This window comes from Aquarana catesbeiana, linkage group LG11, assembly GCF_042186555.1.
Source record: "Aquarana catesbeiana isolate 2022-GZ linkage group LG11, ASM4218655v1, whole genome shotgun sequence".
NCBI classification, from domain to species: domain Eukaryota; kingdom Metazoa; phylum Chordata; class Amphibia; order Anura; family Ranidae; genus Aquarana; species Aquarana catesbeiana.
The window spans coordinates 232,501,109-232,528,017 of NC_133334.1; the positions used below are offsets into that span (position 1 = coordinate 232,501,109).

The window sequence follows — 26,909 nt, forward strand, 5'->3', positions numbered from 1 at the left end:
GACTTTGGGAGTGATCGGGAGTGGCGTTTGGAGGAAATAATGGAGCACAGAGAGCGGAGACTAAATGTCTCAGAAGTGCACTGGGCACAGGAAGATTTGGAGTTTCTGGCCGTTCAGGAATGGGACCTGGAGATCGCCTACAAACAGCTGTTAGACTCTGCTCAGCAGCAGGGTGGTGCTCTCTTTTCCTGGGACTATCAGGAAATACCAGTTGACAACTCTGAAATCCTGGCTGAAGAGTTGACAATGTGGCTGAGTAACAGTGTGCTTTGCCAACCTGGCCCCGCAGCTATGGAGGCGGAGGTCTTATGGCGAATGCAGCAAGTGCTGACTGACCTTGATGAACATGTTTCTGCATTGAATGATCTTGGATGGAGGAATGTGCCTGTCCAGCAGAATGCCAGAGAATCGGCAGTGAAAAATCTAAAGATTGCTGTCCCCAAACCTGAAGTGCTGACAACAGGGCAGAGCTCTGCTAACCTCTTCCCAGCACTGATAGCATCTTCTGGGTTCCACGGAGAGGAGATGGTGAACCTTTATCCCCAGACACCAGTTGCAGAGACAGGGTATTTGATAATAAAATAAAAGAGCCTGTATTTTTGAATAAAAGAGATTCCTGGTTGAACTTACATACAGCCTGCCTGGTGTTTGTTCTGAGCTATCACTACTGGGTTAGAATGGCACATAGCTGTAGTTCTAATCCCGGAGCATTGGATGACTGAGCAATCAGATGTTGCGATCTGCAGTCTGATTCTATAGCCGCAGAGGAGTGTCGGGAGAGTGGAACCGAGCGAGCAAGGGGCTTGTTACATTAGCTCTGGTGGACATTCCTGTAGTCAGCATGCCAATTGCACACTCCCTCAAAACTTGCGACATCTGTGGCATGTTGCTGTGTGATAAAACTGCACATTTTAGAGTGGCCTTTTATTGTGGCCAGCCTATGCCACACCTGTGAGGTGGATGGATTATCTTGGCAAAGGAGAAGTGCTCACTAACACAGATTTAGACAGATTTGTGAACAACATTTGAGAGAAATAGGCCTTTTGTGTACATGAAAAAAGTCGTAGATCTTTAAGTTCAGCTCACCATAAATAGGGGCAAACACAAAAGTGTTATGTGTTTATAATTTTGCTCAGTGTACATACATATATCGATCCAATTAACCTAACAACATGTTTTTAAAGTGTGGAAGGAAACCCATGCAAGCACGGGATGGACATGCAAACTCCATGCAGGTAGTATGCTGGCTGGGATTTGAACTGAGGACCCCAGTGCTGCAGGATAGAAGTGCAAACCACCATACTGCCACCAGCCACAAAAATATAAAAACATGGAAATGCCCTGGAGATCAGGGACAGCTGTCACACATGGGGGGCATGCCAGCTGCTAAACGCTATGTAAACCAGAATTGAGTGACATACAATTTGCTAAATTACCATGTATTAAAAAATGCTATTTTTAAAATTAAAAGTGGGCTCTTGCACACGGTTGAACACTAGGGCATATGACCGTACAGAGTAAAATTTGCCTGTTGTTGTGGTGCCCGGGAGCCTCAGCTGCAGCGTAATTGTGCCTAATGAACAGAATACATATGTGTGTGTGTATTTACACTCACCGGAAACTTTACTAGGTACACCTGTTCACTTGCTTGGTAACACAAATTGCTAATCAGCCAAACACATGGCAGCCACTCAATGAATTTAGGCATCTAGACGTGGTGAAGATGACTTGCCGAAGTTCAAACCGAGCATCAGAATGCGTAAGAAAGGGCTTGAATGTGGCATGGTTGCTGGTGCCAGTCGGGCTGGTCTGAGTATTTCAAAAACTGTTGATCTACTGGGATTTTCACACACAACCGTCTCTAGGGTTTACAGATAATGGTCCGAAAAACAGAAAATATCCAGCAAGCAGCAGTTGTGTCAACGAAAATGCCTTGTTGATGTCAGAGGTCACAGGAGAATGGGCAGACTGGTTTGAGATGATAGAAAGATAACGGTAATTGAAATAACCACTCATTACAACCAAGGTATGCCGAATACCATCTTTGAGTGCACAACACATCGAACCCTGAAGCAGATGGGCTACAACAGCAGAAGACCACACCGGGTGCCACTCCTGTCAGTCAAGAACAGGAAACCGAGGCTACAATTCACACAGGCTCACCAAAATTGGACAGTAGAGGATTAGAAAAACATTGCCTGGTCTGATGAGTCTGGATTTCAGCTGCACCATTCGGATGGGGTTGGAATTTGGCGTAAACAACATGAAAGCGCATGGATCCATCTTGCCTTGTATCAACGGTTCAGGCTGGTTGTGGTGTAATGGTGTGGGGGATATTTTCTTGGCACACTTTGGGCCCCTCAATACCATTTGAGCATTGTTTAAATGGCACGGCCTACCTGAGTATTGTTACTGACCATGTTCATCCCTTAATGACTACAGAGTATCCATCTTCTGATGGCTACTTTAAGCAGGATAATGGACCATGTCACAAAGCTCAGATCATCTCACCACTGGTTTCTTGAACATTACAATGAGGTCACTGTACTCCAATGGTCTCCACAGTCATCAGATCTCACTCCAATAGAGCACCTTTGGGGTTTGGTGGAATGGGAGATTTGCATCATTCGCATCATGGATCATATCAATATTTGATGTGACTACCCTTTGGTTTCAAACCAGCATCAATGGTTACACTTGCACACTCTGTACACTTGCACAAATTCAGGGATTTTGTAGGATTACAGTCAGGCGTATGATTAATCAATTATGCCAAGCAGGTGCAAATGATCATAAATTTCATATGTAGGGTGAAATACAGCCATTACCTGAAACAGAAACAGCTGTGTAGGAGACTTAAACCTGGGTGAGGAACAGCCAAACTCTGCTACGAAGGTGAGGTTGTGGAAGACAGTTTCAGGTCCCAGGTCTGACACTGTGGCAAGACTGAGCACAGCAACAAGGCACAAGGTAGTTATACCTGTATTGCATTAGCAAGGTCTCTCCCAGGCAAAGATTTTAACGCAGTCTGGGGTTTCAAGATGTGCTGTCCAAGCTCTTTTGAAGAGGCACGAAGAAACAGGCAATGTTGAGGACTGTAGACACAGTTGTCTACCAAGGAAACATAATACAGCAGATGAAAGACACATCATTGTTACTTAACATTGACATCAGAAGATGTCCAGCAGTGTCTTCAGCACAGTACTGGAGGAAACCAGTGGAACCCAGGTACACCCATCTGCTGTCCAGAGAAGTCCGGCCAGATGTGGTCTTCATGGAACAATTGAGCCAAAAAGCCATACTTCTGACGTGGAAACAAGGGTAACCGACTCAGCCAGTGGCAGCCCGTCCATTAGGGGCACACGGGCGCTGGCCCCCCTATCCATGCATCTGGCCCCCTAATCTATACGTAGGGTGCCAGACGCATGAATTCCAATGGGGGGGGGGGGGGGTGATTTTTTTTTTGAAGCACATTAAAAAAGCCAGAGGCTCTAATAGGCTTCAAAAAAAGGGTGGGCTCGGGCACAGAGCACTGTTCTCCGAGCCCACCCAGTTCTGTGACAATAGTGAATGAATGTCACACTGATCCTCCTCCTGGCCAATCATAAAGTGGGTCCTGAGACCCGTCACCTGATTGGCTGAAAGGAAAGTGATTTTATTGGAAGCCTAGGAGGAGGAGGGAGGAGATGCATGGCAGAAGCGTCGTGATGCAGAGGAGGAGGAGACGTGACAGAAGCCGCTGCCTGCTGCCTGCCCACAACCTAGATGGGGTAAGTGCAAAACTGGATGACCAAATGTGAGACCCCCCCCCCCCCCCCCCGCTGCCACTGGACTCAACTATGCACAAAAACATAGGAAATGGGGTGCAGAAAATGGCAGCAGGTGCTCTGGACTGAGGAGTCAAAATTTGAAATATTTGGCTGTATCAGGAGGCAGTTTTTGGCTGAAGGGCTGGAGAGCGGTACAATAATGAGTGTCGGGCTGCATTTCTGCAAATGGAGGTGGAGATTTGGTCAGGATCAATGGTGTCCTCAATTCTGAGAAATTTGGGGGGATACTTATCCATCATGCCATCAAGGAGGCATGTGATTGGCCCAAATTTATTCTGTAGCAGAACAAACATACAGTCAATGTCATATATCTTTAGCATAGACAGGAACAAGGACTCCTGGAAGTGAAGATCTGACCACCATAGAGTCCTGATGAAGGCAGTCTACATCCACAGGAACAACAGGCATATTTTATAATGTATGACTGTATACTCTAATATACAGCACTGCAACTGGTTTCTTGTCTTTTTATCCTTTGTTGCAGATCCTCACTGCTGATCTCCTGCAATCTCTTTGCAGCCAATTATGTCTACATGCTCCAGCAACTGCTGTAGGTCAATTCTCAAGGAAGGTTTCCTGATGTTGGGGACAATAAATAATGCCGATGTAAAGTGTGTTGTAACCTATATTGTGGGGGCTTGCCTATGAAAAGGTGACAACACATAAGAACAATTGGAAGACCGTGACTGATTGTTGTCACTCTATAACAGGACGTGTCTGAATTCTGTGTTACATTAATAAAACCTGCAGATTTAAGAATGACTTGTGAAATGACAGGAACACTAGATGAAGTGATTTGTACGTGTAATTCAATGTATTCTGGATGACAGGGGCGGGGGGCGGCTCCTCCTCTGCCTGCTGACAGGGAAGATCACGTGACGCTGCCCAAACCATAGGCGGGGCCGAAAACGCTACCCAAGGCGCGTCCCCGTCCTTCCCAGTGTCTGGCCGCTCCCGCGGTCGCGCGCCTAGTGACGTCAGAGCGGCAGCGGAGAGGCAGAGACGGAGATAGCGGGATACGGCGGTACCGAGAGCCCGGGGTGACAGAACCGAGAGCCTGCACCGGCACCCAACAAAACGGGAACCTTTCCTCGCCGCACTCCCGCCACCCCCCAGGAAACGAACTCTCCTCATCTCTACCCTGCCGGGACCAGGACCCGGGACCTCCTCCGCCCGCTCCCGCCGGACCGGGACCCCCCGAGCAGTCATGGGCTGCACCCTGAGCGCGGAGGAGAGAGCTGCGCTGGAGAGAAGCAAACAGATCGAGAAGAACCTGAAGGAGGATGGGATCACTGCGGCCAAGGATGTCAAACTGCTGCTGCTGGGTGAGAACGCTGATCCCCCCCCTCCCCTCCTACATTCACCCACTGAGGAACATTCACCCACCGAGGAACATTCACCCCCTCCCTTCACCCACTGAGGAACATTCACCCCCTCCCTTCACCCACTGAGGAACATTCACCCCCTCCCTTCACCCACTGAGGAACATTCACCCCCTCCCTTCACCCACTGAGGAACGTTCACCCACTGAGGAACATTCACCCCCTCCCTTCACCCACTGAGGAACATTCACCCCCTCCCTTCACCCACTGAGGAACATTCACCCCCTCCCTTCACCCACTGAGGAACATTCACCCCCTCCCTTCACCCACTGAGGAACATTCACCCACTGAGGAACATTCACCCACTGAGGAACATTCACCCACTGAGGAACATTCACCCCCTCCCTTCACTCACCGAGGAACATTCACCCACCGAGGAACATTCACCCCCTCCCTTCACCCACTGAGGAACATTCACCCACTGAGGGACATTCACCCCCCTCCTCCCACTGAGGAACATTCACCCCCCTCCTTCTCTCCTCCCTTCACCCACTGAGGAACATTCACCCCCTCCTCCTCCCTTCACCCATTGATGAACATTCACCCACTGAGGAAAATTCACACATTCAGGGACTTTCACCCACTGAGGAACATTCACCCTCCTCCCTTCACACATTGAGGGACATTCACCCACTGAGGAACATTCACCCCCTCCTCTCTTCCCTTCACACATTCAGGGACATTCACCCACTGAAGAACATTCACCCCCCTCCTCCTCCCTTCACACATTCAGAGACATTCACCCACTGAGGAACATTCACCCCCCTCCTCCTCTCTTCCCTTCACACATTCAGGGACATTCACCCACTGAGGAACATTCACCCCCCTCCTCCTCCCTTCATACATTCAGGAACATTCACCCCCCTCCTCCTCCTCTCCTCCCTTCACCCACTGAGGGACATTCACCCCCCTGACCTCACTGAGGAACATTCACCTCCCCCCGCTGAGGAACATTCACCCCCCCTTCACCCGCTGCGGAACATTCACCCATTGCCTGCTGACATCCCCTTACAACATTCACCCATTGCCTGCTGACATCCCCTTACAACATTCACCCATTGCCTGCTGACATCCCCTTACAACATTCACCCATTGCCTGCTGACATCCCCTTACAACATTCACCCATTGCCTGCTGCTGTGTGACAACACTGACTCCCCTCATCTATAACACTGCCTGCTTCTGTACACCATTCACCCAGTGCATGACTGCCTACTGACCCTTCCACCCAGTCCATGCCTGCTGCTCTTCATCATTCACCTACTGCATGCCTGCCTTTGCATACCATTCACCCAGTACATGCATATCATTCACCCATTGCTTGCTATTCACCAAAGTGTATGCCTGCTCTTCATCATTCACCTACTGCATGCCTGCCGTTGCTCACCATTCATTCAGTGCATGTATACATTCACCACCAGTACATAGAGGATCCTCCATTAGATTGGAAGCTTCACATGAGATGTAGTCACACCCAGCCTCTGATCAGCACACTGCAGCCCCCCCCCCTTATATATCTATATAGAGTCCATCCACTGTATATATATCTATATAGAGAGTCCATCCACTGTATATATATCTATATAGAGAGTCCATCCACTGTATATATCTATATAGAGTCCATCCACTGTATATATCTATATAGAGTCCATCCACTGTATATATATCTATATAGAGTCCATCCACTGTATATATATCTATATAGAGTCCATCCACTGTATATATATCTATATAGAGTCCATCCACTGTATATATATCTATATAGAGAGTCCATCCACTGTATATATATCTATATAGAGTCCATCCACTGTATATATATCTATATAGAGTCCATCCACTGTATATATATCTATATAGAGTCCATCCACTGTATATATCCCGGATGTGATCCCCGGAGAAGATTATATCAGTGTTCAGATATATGTCAAATGCTGGGCCCCCCATAATCACCCCCCATCCCCCATAATCACCCCCCATCCCCCATAATCACCCCCAGCATCAACCCCCTTCTGAGCTGGGCTCTGTGCCGAGAGTTCTATGGTAATCCCCCCCCCCCCCCAATCCACCCCATGTCCTCCTTCCCAGCTCTGCTCCCAGTCCATGTATCCCCCATACTGATGTGTCTATTGTATTGGGGTGGATGGAGGGGATATTTGGGGGGGGGGGGGTGGTGATAATGATGTGTATAGCACAGTGCTGGTAGTGGGGTATTGTACTGTCCCCGCCATTGATGGAAGTCTTGTCTTTTCTCTGCCCGTACAGGGGCCGGGGAGTCTGGGAAGAGCACCATTGTGAAGCAGATGAAGTAAGTGTCCTCCCCCTCTCCTCCTCCTCCCCCCCCCCCCCCGGGATGTGTGAGCCGCCATGTTGGTGCCTGGCCCTGTGTGCACTGATTGCAGGAGGAGCTGTTCACCCAGTGTGGTGCTGAACCCGGGGAGCGGATCACCGGCTCCTCCACTACATACCGACTGTCATATTGTACACACCGATCACCATTCTACACACAACACCGATCACATTGTACACACCGATCACATTGTACACACAACACCGATCACATTGTACACACATCAGGCTGGAATAATGAGAGCCATGGCTGTCCCAGCATGGAGGTCTCCTCTGTCATGTGCACACCCCCCGCCCCCCCCATGTCATCCTTCTATAGAGCCCCCCCCATGTCATCCTTCTATAGAGCCCCCCCATGTCATCCTTCTATAGAGACTCCCCCCCCCCCCCCATGTCATCCTTCTATAGACTTCCCCCCCATATCCTTCTATAGAGCCCCCCCCCCATGTCATCCTTCTATAGAGCCCCCCCCCATGTCATCCTTCTATAGAGCCCCCCCCCATATCCTTCTATAGAGCCCCCCCCCATGTCATCCTTCTATAGAGCCCCCCCCCCATATCCTTCTATAGAGACTCCCCCCCCCCCCCATGTCATCCTTCTATAGACTTCCCCCCCATATCCTTCTATAGAGCCCCCCCCCATGTCATCCTTCTATAGACTTCCCCCCCATATCCTTCTATAGAGCCCCCCCCCCCATGTCATCCTTCTATAGAGCCCCCCCCATGTCATCCTTCTATAGAGCCCCCCCCCCATGTCATCCTTCTATAGAGCCCCCCCCCATGTCATCCTTCTATAGAGCCCCCCCCCCATGTCATCCTTCTATAGAGCCCCCCCCCCATGTCATCCTTCTATAGAGCCCCCCCCCATATCCTTCTATAGAGCCCCCCCCATATCCTTCTATAGAGACTTCCCCCCCCCCCCATGTCATCCTTCTATAGAGCCCCCCCCCATATCCTTCTATAGAGCCCCCCCCATATCCTTCTATAGAGACTTCCCCCCCCCCCATGTCATCCTTCTATAGAGCCCCCCCCCATATCCTTCTATAGAGCCCCCCCATGTCATCCTTCTATAGAGCCCCCCCATATCCTTCTATAGAGACTCCCCCCCCCCCCCCCCATGTCATCCTTCTATAGAGTCCCCCCCATATCCTTCTATAGAGTCCCCCCCATATCCTTCTATAGAGTCCCCCCCATATCCTTCTATAGAGTCCCCCCCCATATCCTTCTATAGAGTCCCCCCCCCATATCCTTCTATAGAGTCCCCCCCCCCCCCCCCATGTCATCCTTCTATAGAGACTCCCCCATATCCTGGGCGGTGTAATCAGACCGGGGGGGTCACAGCAATCCTATAGATATAGAAGATTATTATCGCCCCCCCCCCGTGATCCGGTATGATCACCTCCTTATTAAACATGGCGGCCTGTATGGATGATATGGGGGGGGGGGAGGGGAATGTATTAGATAATGAGATCTCAGCACGCGGTCTGATATATTATTGGGTGCGGATGGTGTACTTGTCTTTGTTATGTATAGCTGTGTCCGGTATCGGTGTATATACAATGTTCGGTCATCTCCCGGTGTCGTTATATTTGGGGGGGGGTCTCCTCGGTGGATCGGAGTGTTTCAGGAGGTGGACAGCGCCCAGCCGGGATTCGGGAAGGCTGTGGGCGGGGCCTGCGGGCTCGGCTCTCGTCGGCTGTGTACGAGCCGCCTCCGGGAATTGCCGATCGCGGTCTCCCCCCTCGGAGCGGATGTGTTCGGAGATCCTCGATGCTGGAACATGCGGTGTGCACATCACTGGGGGGGCTGGGCGAGCGATCGGTGAACAGGATGATGTGTGGGCTGATCGGGGGACGGCACTCTGCTGATCACATCGTGTGTGTTGTCAGGGATGTTAATCCTCTATGAGGTGTCCTCGGTGGGATCAGCTTTCTGTGGGTTTGCATCTCCTCCATTGGCTGGCAGCTGCTTGCTGACATGAGGTGCAGGTTATAGGAGTGCATTGTATAATGTGAATGTTGGGTCACCCCACACAGTCACTGCTTCCTGGGGGGGGGTGCAGATGACTGGAAGGCCGCTGCTTCCTGGGGGGGGTGCAGATGACTGGAAGGCCGCTGCTTCCTGTGGGGGGGGGTGCGGATGACGGGAAGGCCGCTGCTTCCTGGGGGGGGGGGGGGGGGGTGCGGATGACGGGAAGGCCGCTGCTTCCTGGGGGGGGGGGGGGGGTGCGGATGACGGGAAGGCCGCTGCTTCCTGGGGGGGGGGGGGTGCGGATGACGGGAAGGCCGCTGCTTCCTGGGGGGGGGTGCGGAATGACGGGAAGGCCGCTGCTTCCTGGGGGGGGGTGCGGATGACGGGAAGGCCGCTGCTTCCTGGGGGGGGGGTGCGGATGACTGGAAGGCCGCTGCTTCCTGGGGGGGTGCGGATGACGGGAAGGCCGCTGCTTCCTGGGGGGGTGCAGATGACGGGAAGGCCGCTGCTTCCTGGGGGGGGGTGCAGATGACGGGAAGGCCGCTGCTTCCTGGGGGGGGGGTGCGGATGACGGGAAGGCCGCTGCTTCCTGGGGGGGGGTGCGGATGACGGGAAGGCCGCTGCTTCCTGGGGGGGGGTGCGGATGACGGGAAGGCCGCTGGTTCCTGGGGGGGGGGTTCAGATGACGGGAAGGCCGCTGCTTCCTGGGGGGGGGGTTCAGATGACGGGAAGGCCGCTGCTTCCTGGGGGGGGGGGTGCGGATGACTGGAAGGCCGCTGCTTCCTGGGGGGGTGCGGATGACGGGAAGGCCGCTGCTTCCTGGGGGGGTGCAGATGACGGGAAGGCCGCTGCTTCCTGGGGGGGGTGCAGATGACGGGAAGGCCGCTGCTTCATGGGGGGGGGGTGCAGATGACGGGAAGGCCGCTGCTTCATGGGGGGGGGGGGTGCAGATGACGGAAGGCCGCTGCTTCATGGGGGGGGGGGTGCAGATGACGGGAAGGCCGCTGCTTCCTGGGGGGGGTGCAGATGACGGGAAGGCCGCTGCTTCCTGGGGGGGGGGTGCAGATGACGGGAAGGCCGCTGCTTCCTGGGGGGGGTGCAGATGACGGGAAGGCCGCTGCTTCCTGGGGGGGGGTGCAGATGACGGGAAGGCCGCTGCTTCCTGGGGGGGGTGCAGATGACGGGAAGGCCGCTGCTTCCTGGGGGGGGGGTGCAGATGACGGGAAGGCCGCTGCTTCCTGGGGGGGGGTGCAGATAACGCGGAAGCTTCGTGGGGTGTACAGACGACGGGGATGGCCGCTGCTTCGTGGGGTGTGCAGATGACGGGAAGGCCGCTGCTTCCTGGGGGGGGGGGGGGGGTGCAGATAACGGGGGAAGCTTCGTGGGGTGTGCAGATGACGGGGATGGTTTACAAATCATTTCTCAAATCTAATTCCAGCCCAACAAGAGCCCTCTGAGACTTGGGTACCAATTTAAAGGTGAACTGCAGGATCAGTAGATATCATCTATACATTGAATATACATTCATCATTTGTATTCTTCCTTGAATCTTGGTGTGCTTTATCAATTCCTTCCACATCTGTTCAGTAATCCAGTGTGCCTTCACCTGTAGGAGCCTCCTGTAATAAAGACCGGTCATTGTTGCTCTTTCTTGTTGTCCAGGGTGGCTGGTCTTGTCTCTGCCCCTCCTGTAGTTCTCTGCAGGCAGCCTGTAGATGTGAAGTTGCTGGGCTCTTCCCACAGCATATCTCTGCACAGGCTATGTACAGCAGTGATAATGTCACTGCAACTTTTCAGGCTAATTTATGGAGTTACAAAAGCTAATCGCAAAGCGGATTTATATCCTTTGTGGCTATTGTGTTTGTTCTATTAGTCCAGCTTGGATCAATATAAGTATACATATTTAATTATACATATTATGTACCTGGTCACCCACCTCGTCCGATCTGAGAATGCTTTGCATTCATTGAGAAAAATGCAAGGTGTTATGTAAATGGCACCTGTGTTGAGCATGTGTCCACCTATGTTCATTATGCAGTAGGGCAGCCGCTCAGCGTGGACCCAGAAGGGGATCACCGTAGTAGCAGATGTTCGTACAGTGATTCTTTATTTCCTCAGAGATTGGGCAGATATAGAATTTGTATACTGAAATTGGTCCAGCTTGTAAAAAAAACTTTATACTTCCCAGTTTTCACTATTTTTTTGTTGGATGGACATGCAGAAGGATCCCCCACTTCCACATCACACTATTTTGTCTTAAAGGATAAGTTCACCTTTACAAAAAAAAATAATATATTTAGCATTTACTCATTTTTTTCGTTAGGGAACTCACAAGATCATCGGTGTAATGCTGTCTACCCATACCTCCGATACAGGCAATCATGAAGCACAATAAACTACCTAGAGCGCTCAACGGTGCCCTGGTAGTTAATTGAGAGCTACAAGCTGACAGCCGCAAAGACTGTTGGTACTTGTAGTCCATTGATTCACAGGGATATGTAAATCAATGATGCAGCTCTGTGGGCGGAGCCTTTCATGGTCACACTCCTCTTTGAATTGTGAACACCGGTGGGGGGAGAAGGTCGTCCACCCCCCCCCCCCCCCGGCTTGCTGTCACAAGGGAGAAAGGGGTCTAATGCTTCACATGTTGCACCCTAAATATGGATGTAACATGTTCACAAATGTGAGTGAAGAGGACAACTGAGCCCAATTGTGTATTAACTGTGACAGACTCCAGAGTATCACAAAGACTTTCACGGACAATAGTTGGCTAGGGGCCCAAAAATGTTTATTTTACAGTGGCCTTTTAGTAAATAAGTCTGACACTGAATCCATCATACTGTTAATGATGCATTTTCATTCTTTCAGCATTTTTTTGGCATAAACTTCTGTCTGGGGGGGATTCACTAAAACTGGTGCAGAAAGAATCCAGAGCAACTGTGTGTAAAGTTTCTAACTTCAGCTTACGAAGTCCAAGTCCACATTTATATATAAAAAAAAAAAAAAAAAAAAAAAAAAAAAAAAGCATATATTTGCAGGTTATTTTGCAGGTCAGCCAGTGAAGCTTTGCAACCATTATCAGCGGATGGCGGTGCAGTGCCAGGCTCATGCGGACTCTTCCTCTAGCTATATGCCTGTACTGAGGTGCAGACTTTCCATTGGAGAGTTGAAGGAAGTGTCAGTACTCGTGCTCCATTGAAAACTACAAATCTGTCTGCCATGGTGGCTGACGGGACCTGTAGTTTATTTCTTCACAGATCTTTGTAAATGACAGGGCTGTGTGGGCGGAGCCCTGCTCAGCCTTTCAAATTGCAAAAGTGGCAGCAGCTGCAGGGGAGAAGAAACTTTGCACACTGTCACTGCGGGGTGTTGTGGGAAAGTCCCATTTGTATACAAATGTAACAGTGCAAAAGTGGGGTTAGCCTTTACGTTCTGAAAATGAAAACTAGAAGCGGATTGGTTGCTATGTACAACTGTTCCAGATTCTATCTAGATTCCCCCCCGCCACCCCCCCCCCCCCGATGTGTGTTTTCTAGAGAGACCGTTTATTCCCACAAATCCTGACTTTTATTTTGATAGCTTGGTGAGATTCCTGAAATGGATGTGAGGTTGGGATGATTCAGGAGGTGGTTCTCCTCCGGGGTATCTCATTACCGCCTTGCGTGTCAGTCAACTCCCACAGGATGGGCTTTGTATGTAATTATTCATGTGTTTTTAAACCTCAGATTGGAAAAATTAGTAGGGCAATTTTCTCTCCTTTCATTGGACTTCCATGTGCTGAGTAATATGTTTTAATGGTGTTTCTTAGCTATATTATCCAGCTTTGTGTTATTAAGAATGGAGGACATGTTTTTCTGTGTGAGGGTCATCAATGCTGATCTCACTGTCCCCCCCATGTTCTGATATCCAACATTTCAGCAGGATATAAGGGGTGCTTGAAATTACCTCCTGATCCAAGAAGGCTAAATTAAGATGGGATGGATAGCCTCAGCCAGTTCATTGTAGTTCTTCGAGTGTCCTCATCAGCACATATACAGTACATAGGGTAATAAAGCCCAACTCTAGGCAACAGAAGTCTGTGCCCTTCCCCTGCCCCCTCTGTTCTCTGCATTGGGCCATGGAGTTAGTGGTAACAAAGAGCAAACCTTGGAAAACAATTGAAATTATGGTGCCTGCCTGGAGGTGAGCTTTAACTCAAGGTGGTTGTAAACCCTTCTATATATCCAGTGAAGTGAAGCACATCCTCCTACGCAAGTTGTACCTGTTTATCTGCAGTCTTCTCTTCTCTACAGCATGGCCAAAAGTTTTGAGAATGACTCAGTTTATACATTTTCACAAAGTCCGCTGCTTCAGTGTTAGATCTTTTTGTCAGATGTTACTATGGTATACTGAAGTATAAGCATAAGTGTCAAAGGCTTTTTATTAACAATTACAAGTTTATGGAAAGAGTCAATATTTGCAGTGTTGACCCTTCTTTTTCAAGACCTCTACAATTCTCCCTGGCATGCTGTCATTCAACTTCTGGGCCACATCCTGACTGATGGAAGCCCATTCTTGCATAATCAATGCTTGGAGTTTGTCAGAATTTGTGGTTTTTTTTTTTTTTGTCCACCTGCCACTTGAGGATTGACCACAAGCTCTCAATGGGATTAAGGTCTGGGGAGTTTCCTGGCCATGGACCCAGCAACTCAATATTTTGTTCCTCAAGCCACTTCGTTATCACTTTTGCCTTATGGCAAGGTGCTCCATCATGCTGGAAAAGGCATTGTTCATTGACAAACTGTGTTCTTAGACAAAATTGTGAGTGAGCCCACTCCCTTGGCTGAGAATCAACCCCACACATGAATTGTCTCGGATGCTTTACTGCTGGCACTTGACTGATGGTAGCGCTCACGGGTGGCACCCCGATTCCGCAGCTGAATCAACTGTAGTAGATGATCGATCCTAGTGCTTGCTGGACTTTCTTGGGCGCCTTGAAGACTTCTTCACAAATGCAGTGGAAATATTTTTTTTTTATGGGATGAAGTTCCTGTTCATGGCAAAAAGGGACATTTCAATTCATCTGATCACTCTTCATAACATTCTGGAGTATATCAAAATTGCCATCTTAAAAACTGAGGCAGCACACTTTGTGGAAATTAGTATTTTTGTCATTCTCAGAACTTTTGGCCACGGCTGTACATCTATTCAAAGTCCAGAATTAAAATAGGATCTCTTGGCTCTGAATAGCAGGGGTGGGGAGCTAAATTTACACTCTGAAGAGCTCAGTAAGGAGAGCTCTGAGCCCCGATTGGAGGGAAGGGACACAACCCACCTCAGGGGAACAGAGCTGAGGCTGTCAATCAGCTGCAGGTCACTCCCCTGTCACCATTTTTCTCTTGGTGTCAGATGAACTTGTTTGAAGTGGCTCATGCTGATAGTAGAGGAACAAAGACAGAAATGGCACTCTGGATTGGGACACGTACACACTATAGAATGATGTTTTGCTCATATTTCATCTCTGAGGTTTACAATTATTTTAAAGGCAAATTTTGGAAAGACTGAGGTCTAACAGCATTTGGATTGCCTTCTAAAGTGTGTGGCAGGTTAAGTTGGAGCAGCTAGAAAAACTGAACCTTGTCTGACACACATACATAGGGGAACACTCAATGGAATATGAAAGAGGAGTAGATGATTCTTTTTTTTTTTCTGTGTAGTTTCTGTCCAGTCGGCATGTACTTGTAGATGTCATAGATGGGTTTCTTTACAATGTATTCTCAGAGCTCCAGACCTAGAGTAATACATAGAATTCCCTAATTGCATATTGTATTCCAGAATAATGCCCTTGTGGTTCTGTGTGTTTTTTTTTTTTTTTTTTTTTTTATTTCTTGTTTGACTTTTTCTCTGTCATGTTGCTCTTATAGCTTTCGCAATACCCATTTTGTATTTCTCTTGAGTTATTCCAAACTGTTTACTCGATGGCAGACTTGATTGACCATTTGGTCCTATTCTGACACCACCCTTCTGTGTTTCTATGTTTTGAGAATGCTATTTGCTTGGCTGTTGTGCCAACACACTGGCTTCAGTGCTTTGGTGACATGAGAATTATACAGAGCAGGATAGACAAGAGTTTCATATATGCTACTTTTTTTTTTTTTTTCAGGCCATTGACTCATTCCATTGACGCACAAATGTCAGGTGGCTAGAATATTTGAAAGGAGGTCGGCGATGGTTTTATTTATTATTTTTTTTCAGAACAGGTGTAATTTAATGAACCCTAATGCTTAAAATAAACTTAAATGTGGATAAGCAGGCTAGTCTAAAAATAGGGTAGGTCCAATGGCAGCCTTTGTTTCCCTCATAACAGGCTTCCTTAAAGAGGTTTGTGACACGACCGACGTCTTTCCCAGAGTTACTTCTGGGTTCGCGGGCTCTGGCGCTGTGTTTAGCTGGAGCCACAATTCCGTCACTCCCGCGCATGGGCCCTTAAACGCCACGAGCGGGCTGTTCCTTCAGTGCGCATGCGCTGATGACGCCGGCGGCAGCGTATATAGTAAATATCTCCTAAACGGTGCAAGTTTAGGAGATATTTACAGTATCTACAGGTAAGCCTTATTATAGGCTTACCCAGAGGTACAATTAAAGAGGAAGACTTTACTTCCTCTTTAAGTCTTCTTTCCGACAGGTGGCAATGCATACCGCCCTCTGAAAAGAGATCCTTGGGTCACTTTTCAAAAGGAAGTTAAGCGGTGGTTGCCAGGCATTCAGGAGGTAATCTTGCCATCCTCATGTTTCTAGCATTAATGGATAGAAAAATATATCATTTACTTGTTTTAAACTTCCTTTTTTGTATATATAAATTTCTTGAGTCACTTCCTGGTTTCTTGCCTAGGCAAATTTATGTCATACAGTGCCTTGAAAAAGTATTCATACCCCTTGAAATTTTCCACATTTTGTCATGTTACAACCAAAAACGTTAATGTATTTTATTGGGATTTTATGTGATAGACCAACACAAAGTGGCACATAATTGTGAAGTGGAAGGAAAATGATAAATGTTTTTTACATATTTATTTGTTAAAATCCTGAAAAGTGTGGTGTGTATTTGTATTCAGCCCCCTTTACTCTGATACCCCTAACTAAAATCTAGTGGAACCAATTGCCATCAGAAGTCACCTAATTAGTAAATGGAGTCCACCTGTGTGTAATTTCAGCTCAGTATAAATAGAGCTGTTCTGTGAAGCCCTCAGAGGTTTGTTAGAGAATTTTAGAGAGCAAACAGCATTATGAAGGCCAAGGAACACACCAGACAGGTCCGGGATGAATTTGTGGATACGTTTAAAGCAGACCACCATTCTGCTTCTCCTGAGAACGATCAGTGTGTCCTGACAAACCTCGCGTCTGCCAGACCCACTGATTGGCTCCCGCTGTGTCCAATCATAGCGGGAGTGTGTCGACCGGCGGCGTGCGCCCCAGACCCAGTGCATGAAATCAGGTACGTGATTTCATGCAGGAGGGCTGCCCTGCTGCACTATAACTGCGTGGGGCAGTCCATAACAGGTTAATTAGTGTTTTTGCTTTGTGGTGCTCAGATACAGGGAAGATCCACTTTAAATCCTAAGGGGGATTTTGTAGTAAGAAAAAAAACACCACAACCACGAGCTGAGTGTTTGGCTCAGGGTAGCAGTGTGCTCCAATTGAAGTCAATGGGCGAGTTTGACAGGCAGTGCGCTAAAGAGCCCTTAGGTACACATGGGGGTTATTTACTAAAACTAAAGAGTGCAAAATCTGGTGCAACTGTGCATAGTAACCAATCAGCTTCCAGGTTTTATTGCCAAAGTTTAATTGAACAAGCTGAAGTTAGACGCTGATTGGCTATAATGTAAAGCTGCACCAGATTCTGCACCAGCTTTAGTAAATCTACCCCCAAGTGTAAAATCCCATGGCAGTTAAAGTGGGAGTCCAGCGACCAACCTTTTTTTTTGGTCATTGAGACACTTTGCTAATCCCAAAATAATACTCACAGTTTGCGTGTAATATTTCCGCCTCTGTCTGTTTTCGTACTGAAGAATAACTTAAAAAATGTGATGCTGGCTGTTTCCATCTTGCTTGTGGGCATGTGAAGCCCACAAGCATTGATTTCCTGGATGTGGTGAATGCTGTTCATTCACGGCTTGTTCACACGCATGATCATTGTTTCCGCACTGAATCCTAGGAAGCCTGACGCTAAGCTCCCAGGAGACATTGTGGTGGCGGGGAAAGGCAATAAACACACCTACTCTCACGGGAGGAGAGACAGGAAGTGCCACAATAAAGTACAATATAAAGGTAATTACAGCGATAAAATTTTTTTCTTGTGGCATTTGAACATCTATGCAATTAACTGAAGGGGGTAAGATTAAGTTAAAAATTTGAGTGGAACCCCGCTTTAATAAGACTTTTTTTTTTTTTTTTTGAAATTGGTGATCTGTTAAAATGAAATCTGGTGACTTCACTGGTTCTTTGTATTAATTAGTTACTTACACTTGTAATGACTTGTCTTTCTTAGCTCCATTGGAATGGAAATTATAATGCCATTGTTATAACCTGTATAGTTGGCTCGGTAACAAAGGAAAGTAATCTAGAGGGTTAATGATTGTTAAATGGATGGAGTGGTTTTTAAAGCATGGACATACAGGCCAGTGCACCAATACATAGGCCAATCATGTATGGACAAAGGGCTCTGAGCGTGACAGGTGGTGAGACATCTGCCTGTCCTCTTTTATATTGGGAAAAAGCTGTGACCCACCATCATCAACCTGAGTCAACTAAAAAGTAAATGCAATGCATACTCTGTGATGACTTTGTTTTTACTTTGTTGAATTGGGAATGACTGGCACCAGATTGTACAGAGGTTATCCAATGTGTGTGCAATAAAGAGACTCGAGCAGTCGGAAGCCTTCATTGCCTCCAGTTGCCCAACAGTTTGATTATTGCAACTTGTAAGTGCTAATGAGCAGGTCCCTCTGATTCCTCCTTTATTGTATTGTAACTACTGTCATGTTGTAAAGTGCTGCGCAAACTGTTGGTGCTATATAAGTCCTGTATTATTCGGTAGTTGAATTGGATGTTTTTCTTTTAGGTACCTGGCCATGTACTCAAGCTGGGAACCAAATATGTAACCGGGGGGGCGCCTAACATTTTGAACCTTTTTCTATTGCTGTCAAAGGACATGCATGTTCCCTGGTTGTTGCAGGTTTCCAGAGTGAATCTAGGCTAGGCTTTTTTTTTTTTTTTTTTTTTTTTTTGTAGTTTTCCCTAGTTTGCCCACCCCTGTACTAACGACAGACACAAATTTGTATATGCCAGGGCTAGAGAAATCTCAGGAGCCCAGTGTTGGCAGCCATATTGCAGGCTAAAAAAAATCTTTATCAACAGCTAAAACAATCTCCTGTCAGATGCTTTATTCTTCCCTTGTGACTTTCCTGAGTCTACTGGAAGCAAGGTAATCGCTTTCTAGTGATTTTCAAAGTAAGCCTCATGTAAATAGAAGTTAAGCTTGGAAATTGGTAGTCTCCATCAGAGGTGGATTAATCCCAATAGATGGTAATTCAGTGTACTGTTATGCCCCGTACACACAGTCGGACTTTGTTCGGACATTCCGACAACAAAATCCTAGGATTTTTTCAGACGGATGTTGGCTCAGACTTGTCTTGCATACACACGGTCACACAAAGTTGTCGGAAAATCCGATCGTTCTAAACGCGGTGACGTAAAACACGTATGTCGGGACTATAAACGGGGCAGTGGCCAATAGCTTTCATCTCTTTATTTATTCTGAGCATGCGTGGCACTTTGTCCGTCGGATTTGTGTACACACGATCGGAATTTCCGACAACGGATTTTGTTGTTGGAAAATTTTATATCCTGCTCTCAAACTATGTGTGTCGGAAAATCCGATGGAAAATGTGTGATGGAGCCCACACACGGTCAGAATTTCCGACAACAAGGTCCTATCACACATTTTCCGTCGGAAAATCCGACCGTGTGTACAGGGCATTAGTGCGGCAAAAAAAAAAAAAAAAGCTAGATCCTAACATTTGGAAACTTTATTTGTCAAGCTTTAACGAGCAGGGCCCTCTGATTCCTCTTGTACCAAATTGTATTGTAACTGCAATGTCTGCCTTCATTTTGTAAAGCGCTGCACAAACTGTTGGCGCTATAATAATTCTGTATAATAATAATAATTTGTTACGGGTAGATTTAGGCTGGGTTCACACTATTGCGAATTAGAAATAGCTGAGATTGTGACTGGCTCTCTATGGAGCCGGTTCACACATCTCCGCAGTGGCTCCGGTGGTAATTGCACAGGAGTCTTGTGTGTCTTTTGGTCTGTTTCAAGTCCGAATTCAGCCCAAAGTTTGGGCTGAAATTGGACCAGAAACGGTGAATGGAGACCCACCGGATCGCTGCTGTGAGCTGCTGCGTTCTCCAGTGTGGACCCAGCCTTAGACATGCATCTAAATCTTCCTTTGCCTCTGAAGACGGATCTGCATTAGGATCACACTCCAGAGGCTATTGACAGGAGGTGAAGCGATTGTGACGCCTCCTCGCCACCGGTTTTAAGCCAATTTATGCTCACAATCACGCCACAACTGCATGCGGTTGAGGGGCGTTTGTGGTGCTTCCCCATTTTGACTTGTTTGTCGGGTCACCTCTGCTGTGGCCATAAAGCTTAAGGGGGGGAGCAATCGGTTAGCGGGCGGCAAAAACGCATCTGAACCACGCATTTTTGCTGCCCTCCAACCACTAGTGTAAGTGAGGCCTAAAGCTGAACTCCTGGGAAGAAAAAGCTTTATTCTTGCAGTGGACCCCAGCTGCAAGGGTTAGGTGTTCATTTTGCCCAGTGGATGATGCATAAGGTGATAGTATTACCTCTTATTCCACGTGCTTCCTCTTCTTCATGCAACCGGTCCCTTGAAGCTTCTTCTCTTTGCTCTTTTATCAGTTGCAGCTCTCTCACATCATCCTGTACAATACAAGACCAGCAGTCCTGCATTGTATTGTAGGATTCAGAGGGCCCATCCACATTCTGGAGTGTTGGGCAGCGGAGGAGCGTGTTGGTTGCCATGGTAGTAAGGAATAAGGAAAGTATATCACCCTATTGGTCGTACCCTTGGCAAAAGGAGCAGTTAATCCTTGCAGTAAGTGGGGGAGGGGTATCCACTGCTTGGTTAAATATTTTACATTTCTGTAGTTAAGGTTTGGAAACATTAATTATTTTGGATACAGTTATTGGAAGCCTACACTTACTGGTTACATCTGTTAGCTCCTAGACAAATTTATATAGGATCCTGGTTTAGTAAATTATTCTTTGCTGTCTGTGTTCCATTGGTAAGATTTACCTTTTCTTCCCGTCCCTAAGACACAACAGGACATGAGTCAAAATTTCTACAAAGGGGATTGGCCAGTTTTCGTAACAGGTGTCGCCATGTCTATTTATCATCACATGTTATTCTGGTGACAACTGTACGTTTTTTAGATCTCTTGTTTATTTCTGCCTGGATGATAATGGTCACTAGGACAAATGGCAAAGACGCAGACAACATTTAAAAAAAATAGACAGAGGTTCTAGTCTTCCCCACTCAAAACTAACACAAAAGTGTCTATACATACAGCAGATTAAAGTACATCTAAACCCGATCACTAATCACAGGGTTTCAATATTAACTCTTTAACCCCTTGGAGCTGGCGCCTGCTGACTCTTTAAAGCGTTTAAACCCCCCCCAAAAAATACAGATCCTATTCCGTTAATGCATGTTATACAGCACAGTGCTTGTGCTGTGTCATTTGGACCCCCGTATCACCCGAAATACCTGTCTGATCCTGCCTAGCTATGCCTTCCCCTCTGCAAACAGACCACGATAATCATGGCTGCTGAGCCTCTGATACCGTGGTCTATTTGCGTGATCCTGTCAGCTGCAGCCTGCTCTTCTGTGTCCTCCTCCCCCCTCATCCCCCTCCACCCCCCTCCCTTCTCTGCTCGTACAATGTGCCCACCCCTCCCTCTGCTCTTGCTGCTTTACGTGCTCTCATATCTTGTAATAAATCATCCCATCCTCTCTGCACCATTATCAGAAGTTTTCCTGTGCCTGTGTTCTGTAAAAATACTGCATGATTCTACCTGTATGAGCTCCACTCCGGGCAATCAGCTGATTGTAGGCGGCTCGGCGCTCTGTCTCCTCTCTCCATCTCCTCCCCGGCTGACATCAGCGGGGGGGCTCGGCCCCACCCACTGAAGCTATGAGACAGAACAGGGGAGAGGAATTAGCTCCGCTCCGGGCGCTCAGCCAATACTGGTAGAATCGTGCAGGTTTTTTACAGAACACAGGCACAGGGGAACTTCTGATAATGGTGCAGAGAGGATGGGATGATGCAATAGAAGTGGGTGAACAACCACTTTTAAGTCAGTGGTTCTCAACTCCTGTCCTCAGGACCCACTAACAAGCCAGATTTTAAGTATTACCTTGGGGAGATGCAGACTAGAATACTGCAATCACTGAGCAGCAAATGATATCACCTGTGATGTATTTCAGTTATCTTGCAAACCTGGCCTGTTAGTGGGTCCTGAGGACAGGAGTTGAGAACCACTGCTTTAAGGGATTTAGAATGCTGGGAGACTGGGCGGGGCTTATGGTCATGTGGCAGCAGTGATTGGCAAGCGGCGATTATGAGCTTTCCATTAGCCACCGGTAACCGTGCCGGGAGCGCACAGGGCTCGCACACTCTGCACAGAGAATAAAGCTAAACTCCAGGCAAACGGCTAAATGCGTAAATAAAATGCATATATGGGAGCAGTTTTACCTGTCAAAGGATTTGTATTTCTGTCCATCCAGTGCTGAGATTTACATAGCTCTGCCTCACAGATGCAGTCCTATTTGGAAGGTCAGGAGACCTAATTATTCTTGGCTACAATATAATACTTCTTACAAGTGTTTACCCTCCCCCAGCTTGTGATTGGACAACAGAAGAAAAGGCAGCAGGTTGATGACCACCTCTGCCACTCTGCTCTCTCCTCTTATCAGCATGTCCCTTGTTAGCACATGAGCAGAGCAGTTCAACTGGCTGGCTACTTGTGCTGGGTCTCCCTCTTTAGTCTAACCCCTGATGTACAAAGACTGCAGAAGGCTGATACTAGGTCAGATTCATCTACTTACACTTAAATTGATATTGAACCCTCTGTTTTTTTTTTTTTTTTTTTTTTTTTTTTTTTTTTTTAAAGCACTTTCAGCAGCTGATTTAATCACTTGTGAATTATGAAGCTTTATTTTTTAATCCCTACCTGTGTTCCTGCCTAAAGTGGTTCTAAAGCTTTTTTTTATACCTTAATACGTGCCACTTGCTGTGGCCCAACATCCTCCTAAATATTTGTTTTAATCTAGCGCTGTGCCTGCCTGCAGTTCTTCTTCCCTCTTGCTCTTCTCACTGGATGTTCGTGCAGCAGCGGGAGCCAATATCGATCAAATCTTGTGAGCAGAGGGCTGGGCCGAGCCACGCTGTGTGTGTCTGTAGATGCACACAGCCCAGCTTGGGAGCAAGCTTGCATGTCTGCCTGCTATGGGGGCAGACACAGAAGAGGAAGAGCAGACAGCATTGGCGAATAATCCCCAAAAAAGGAGGTTCAGGGTTGCTCTGTGGAGAACCATTACACAGAGCAGATGACTATAGCATGTATTTTAATAAATAAAAAAAAAAAGCTGCTTTTAGAAATGTTTTAAGCTGGTGCCAAGACTGCTACCCTTGCATGCAGAAACTAATGTCGTGTCTCCCTACACTGTGTGCATCAATAGAAACACACAGCCCTGTAGCCTAAGATGGCAGGGCACTCCCCTGCTCCTCTCTCCTTCTCCTCCCCTCCTTCTACAAGTTAGTAGACAAAGACAGCACTGTCCATTGTTAACTGTGAAGGCTGAAGTTGAGCATGAGCCAGTGGCATTGAAAGTTGTAAACTGCAAGTGTTGTGCGATTTTTAACATATTATATACTGGGGAATATTTATTATATTCTGATCAATGTGTTTAAAGTGGAGGTCCAAAAAAAAAAAAAAGAATTGCATGAAAAAATACCTAAAAAAAAAATGGAGGGGAAACAAAAAATTTTTTTACTTACGTGAAATGGCTGTTGCTAGGCAGTCTTCCTAATCTGCCTCTTCCTACACTGCGGTGATCTTCAGTCTTCTGCTCCCCACGTTGTCTTCTGGGGAATGGGGCGCGGTGTGTTATGGGAACTGTGTCCAACAACATATCGCGTCCCATTCACAAAGTGCCACAGGAAACTGGCAGTGAAGCCACAAGGCTCCACTGCCTGTTTCCCTTGCTGAGGATGGCGGTGCCGGGACCCGAGAGCTAAGGGACGGGTCGGCCTTGGGCGGCCGACATCGCGGGCACCCAGGACAGGCAAGTCTACTTATTTAAAGTCAGCAGCTACAGTGTTTGTAGCTGCTGACTTAAAAAAAAAAATTTGCTGGCCGGAATCCCGCTTTAAGCTAAAAAGCTGAGGGTTTATACATTTAATGACCTATTACAGAGCAGTATTAAAATGTCTGATATTTGCCCAGAGTTCAGCTTTAAGATCAATGTGAAAGAAATAAACAGGCTATTGTTTAGAAAGCCCCTCTTTTTAGTCTTTGAGTTGCCAACAAAGACCCACAGCATGTATTTAATGATTCTTCTTCCTGTTTTATTTCCTTCCTGTGCTTTCTTTCCATGGTTGGCATACATTAACAATTGCTATTTCTGTGTGTGTTGGCCTGTCTGTCTTCCCCTATCAGTGTTCATATATCTGTGGGATGATCCTTGTCCTGTGTGGAGGATATTATCTGTAGTAGTAGTATGTTGCATAGTAACAGGAAGATCCTTTTAGTGTGTTTGTAATGTGGTGTAGTCATGGAAAAATCCAGTGTTTGTGTAGGTACAATATGTTACCCGTGTGAGGTGGTCCTAATATCTGCAAAGTTTGCTTTGCATGGTTATATTGTATTTAGTCATGGAATATTTTTAAAATGATAAAAGTACGTGGGTTAGTTTATTACAGGAAAGCTGTGCATGTATGTCATTCATTGGTAAACCTAGCAGGAATATAGTCCTATCATTGCTGGCTTTCTTCTTAAAGGATGTTCACCTAGCTGTTATGCTGGCCTGGTGGCTAATATACTTTTTAAATCTGTCTTTCTTCACCTTTTTGCCCCAGAGGAACTCCTGAATCAATTTTTTAGGTTTTGGGGTATCTCTGATGAAACCAATTCACTGGTGGTCAGGGGGAAGAATGTCCCGACACGTTTGTGGTCAGGGGGAGGAATGTCCCGACACGTTTGTGGTCAGGGGGAAGAATGTCCCGACACGTTTGTGGTCAGGGGGAAGAATGCCCCGTCACGTTGGCGGTCAGGGGGAAGAATGCCCCGTCACGTTGGCGGTCAGGGGGAAGAATGCCCCGTCACGTTGGCGGTCAGGGGGAAGAATGCCCCGTCACGTTGGCGGTCAGGGGGAAGAATGCCCCGTCACGTTGGCGGTCAGGGGGAAGAATGCCCCGTCACGTTGGCGGTCAGGGGGAAGAATGCCCCGTCACGTTGGCGGTCAGGGGGAAGATTGCTCCTCTTACAGTGGTGGTCAGCATGTCACCCTTACAGATAGCTAAAAAAGACCTTGGGTGTCTTGGCACTGGGCCTGCCAAGTGGGGTTGGTCCCAAAACTATGCAGACACAATCAACAGGGAAGTTCATGAACCACAGCCCAAGGAACCCCATAACAACCTCTGGAGGAACCCTGGTGTTCTAAATCAAGACCTGAAACACTTCCTTTCAACCATACTATATAAATGACAATGGCCATATGTTTATGTCTGTGTAACAAATCCAATCTCATTTTGCTGTTTATTATTATTATTATTATTCAGGATTTATATAGCGCCAACAGTTTGCGCAGCGCTTTACAACATCGGGGAAGACAGTACAAATACAATTCAATACAGGAGGAATCAGAGGGCCCTGTTCGTTGAAGCTTACAATCTAGAATGGCATATTGGTTAGCAATAATCGCATGTAATATCCGACAGGCTGGTTGTACCCAAGTTGGGTACAAGTTGGATTCTTCTCACTTATGAAAATTTTCTAATTTAATTCATATATAGACTTGTTGGAGTTTTGTACACCATTTCTATTGGTATTATTTTTGAGACTCTTATGGTTCAATGTATATTTTCAAGTGCTGCACTTTTGTTTTGTTTTTATTGATCCCTCAATCAACTTGGGTAAATTTAGCCTGCCCATTCATGGTTCAAATCCTGGCAGGTTCAGCAGTCTATGGCTGGCTTTACTTGCCTTTTCTACAATGATCCCCCCCCCGATCCTCTAGCGGAATCTTCTCCTGTGTGCTAGTGGTCTTTGGTCTTCTTCATTGGCTGGAGCAGGATAGTGTCATTCCTACACTTGCCCAGAAGCCAGTCATCCAGAGATAAGGTCAGCACTGTAAGCTGAGCTACGCATGTGCAGCTCAGTTTACATGCCGGAGAACATTGAGAGCAGGTAGGTGGATTTTATTGCAGAAGAGACATGCAATAAAGGGCATGCCTGATTACAGTGAGTAGCACTTTTATTCCTTTCTTGGCTATGCACACCCTTCTCCTTGCATGCCTGAGCTAAGGTCAAATTCCAAAAATTAAATGCTCCATGAATAATCTGCCCTTATTCAATATGGACACTCCTAGAAACTTTTTCTCTACAAAGTAAAGCATGGGTGAGTTTGCTTTGTACATTAAAAATTAATTAAATAGCATTTTTAGTTTGTGGTGCTCAGATACTAATGAGTTTCACTTTAAGAGTTATGCCATTAATGTCAAAGATGCACCTTGTATATGTTTCCTTTTAATAAAAGTAAATTTAAGTAAAAGTAGAAGCCCCTTTGGAAGAAATTTCATGAACAATTCCCTCACAGGTGCAAAAGACCTTTTAAACAAGCCTTCCAGCACTTTTGGGGTACATACTCTTGTAAGAAAGATGGGGCTTCTTTATATGCTGTCCTTTCGGTAGGTTATATAGAGTGGTTAGGGCATCTTATGGATAATTATATCCCCTATTGTTTTTTTTGGTCCTTTTTTGAGGCTTCATTTTGTAGATTTGCCTGTAGTAACGAGTCCGATCTTCTATGCCTCCCATAATACATTCTTTGACCACAATGACCTTCTGTATGTTTGTAGGTTAACAAGTAACTTATAATTTGGGCTAGATCCAGTCAAACTGTTATGCTAAGGATTACCTTTTTCGTGGATGATTGAGGCATATCTACAATATATTAGTTTCAGCATAATTACGAGAAGCGAGAAGGAGAGAACAAACATGGCGTTTCTATGAAATGATAAAGGCCAAATCAG

The 26,909-nt window shown here is 46.9% G+C and overlaps 1 protein-coding gene across 2 annotated transcripts in view; it reads left to right on the plus strand.

The window, feature by feature from the left end:
* The first annotated feature begins 4,724 nt into the window (after positions 1-4,724).
* Positions 4,725-26,909, plus strand: part of GNAO1 (G protein subunit alpha o1) — a 366,081-nt gene continuing 343,896 nt past the window's right edge. Inside the window, exons 1-2 of one of the 2 annotated variants that reach the window (XM_073605497.1) lie at positions 4,725-5,155; positions 7,474-7,516. In XM_073605497.1, coding sequence (XP_073461598.1) covers positions 5,038-5,155; positions 7,474-7,516 — 161 coding nt within the window. In that variant the 5' untranslated portion in view covers positions 4,725-5,037. The remainder of the gene's footprint in view (positions 5,156-7,473; positions 7,517-26,909) is intronic. The other variant, XM_073605496.1, reaches the window with a different exon arrangement.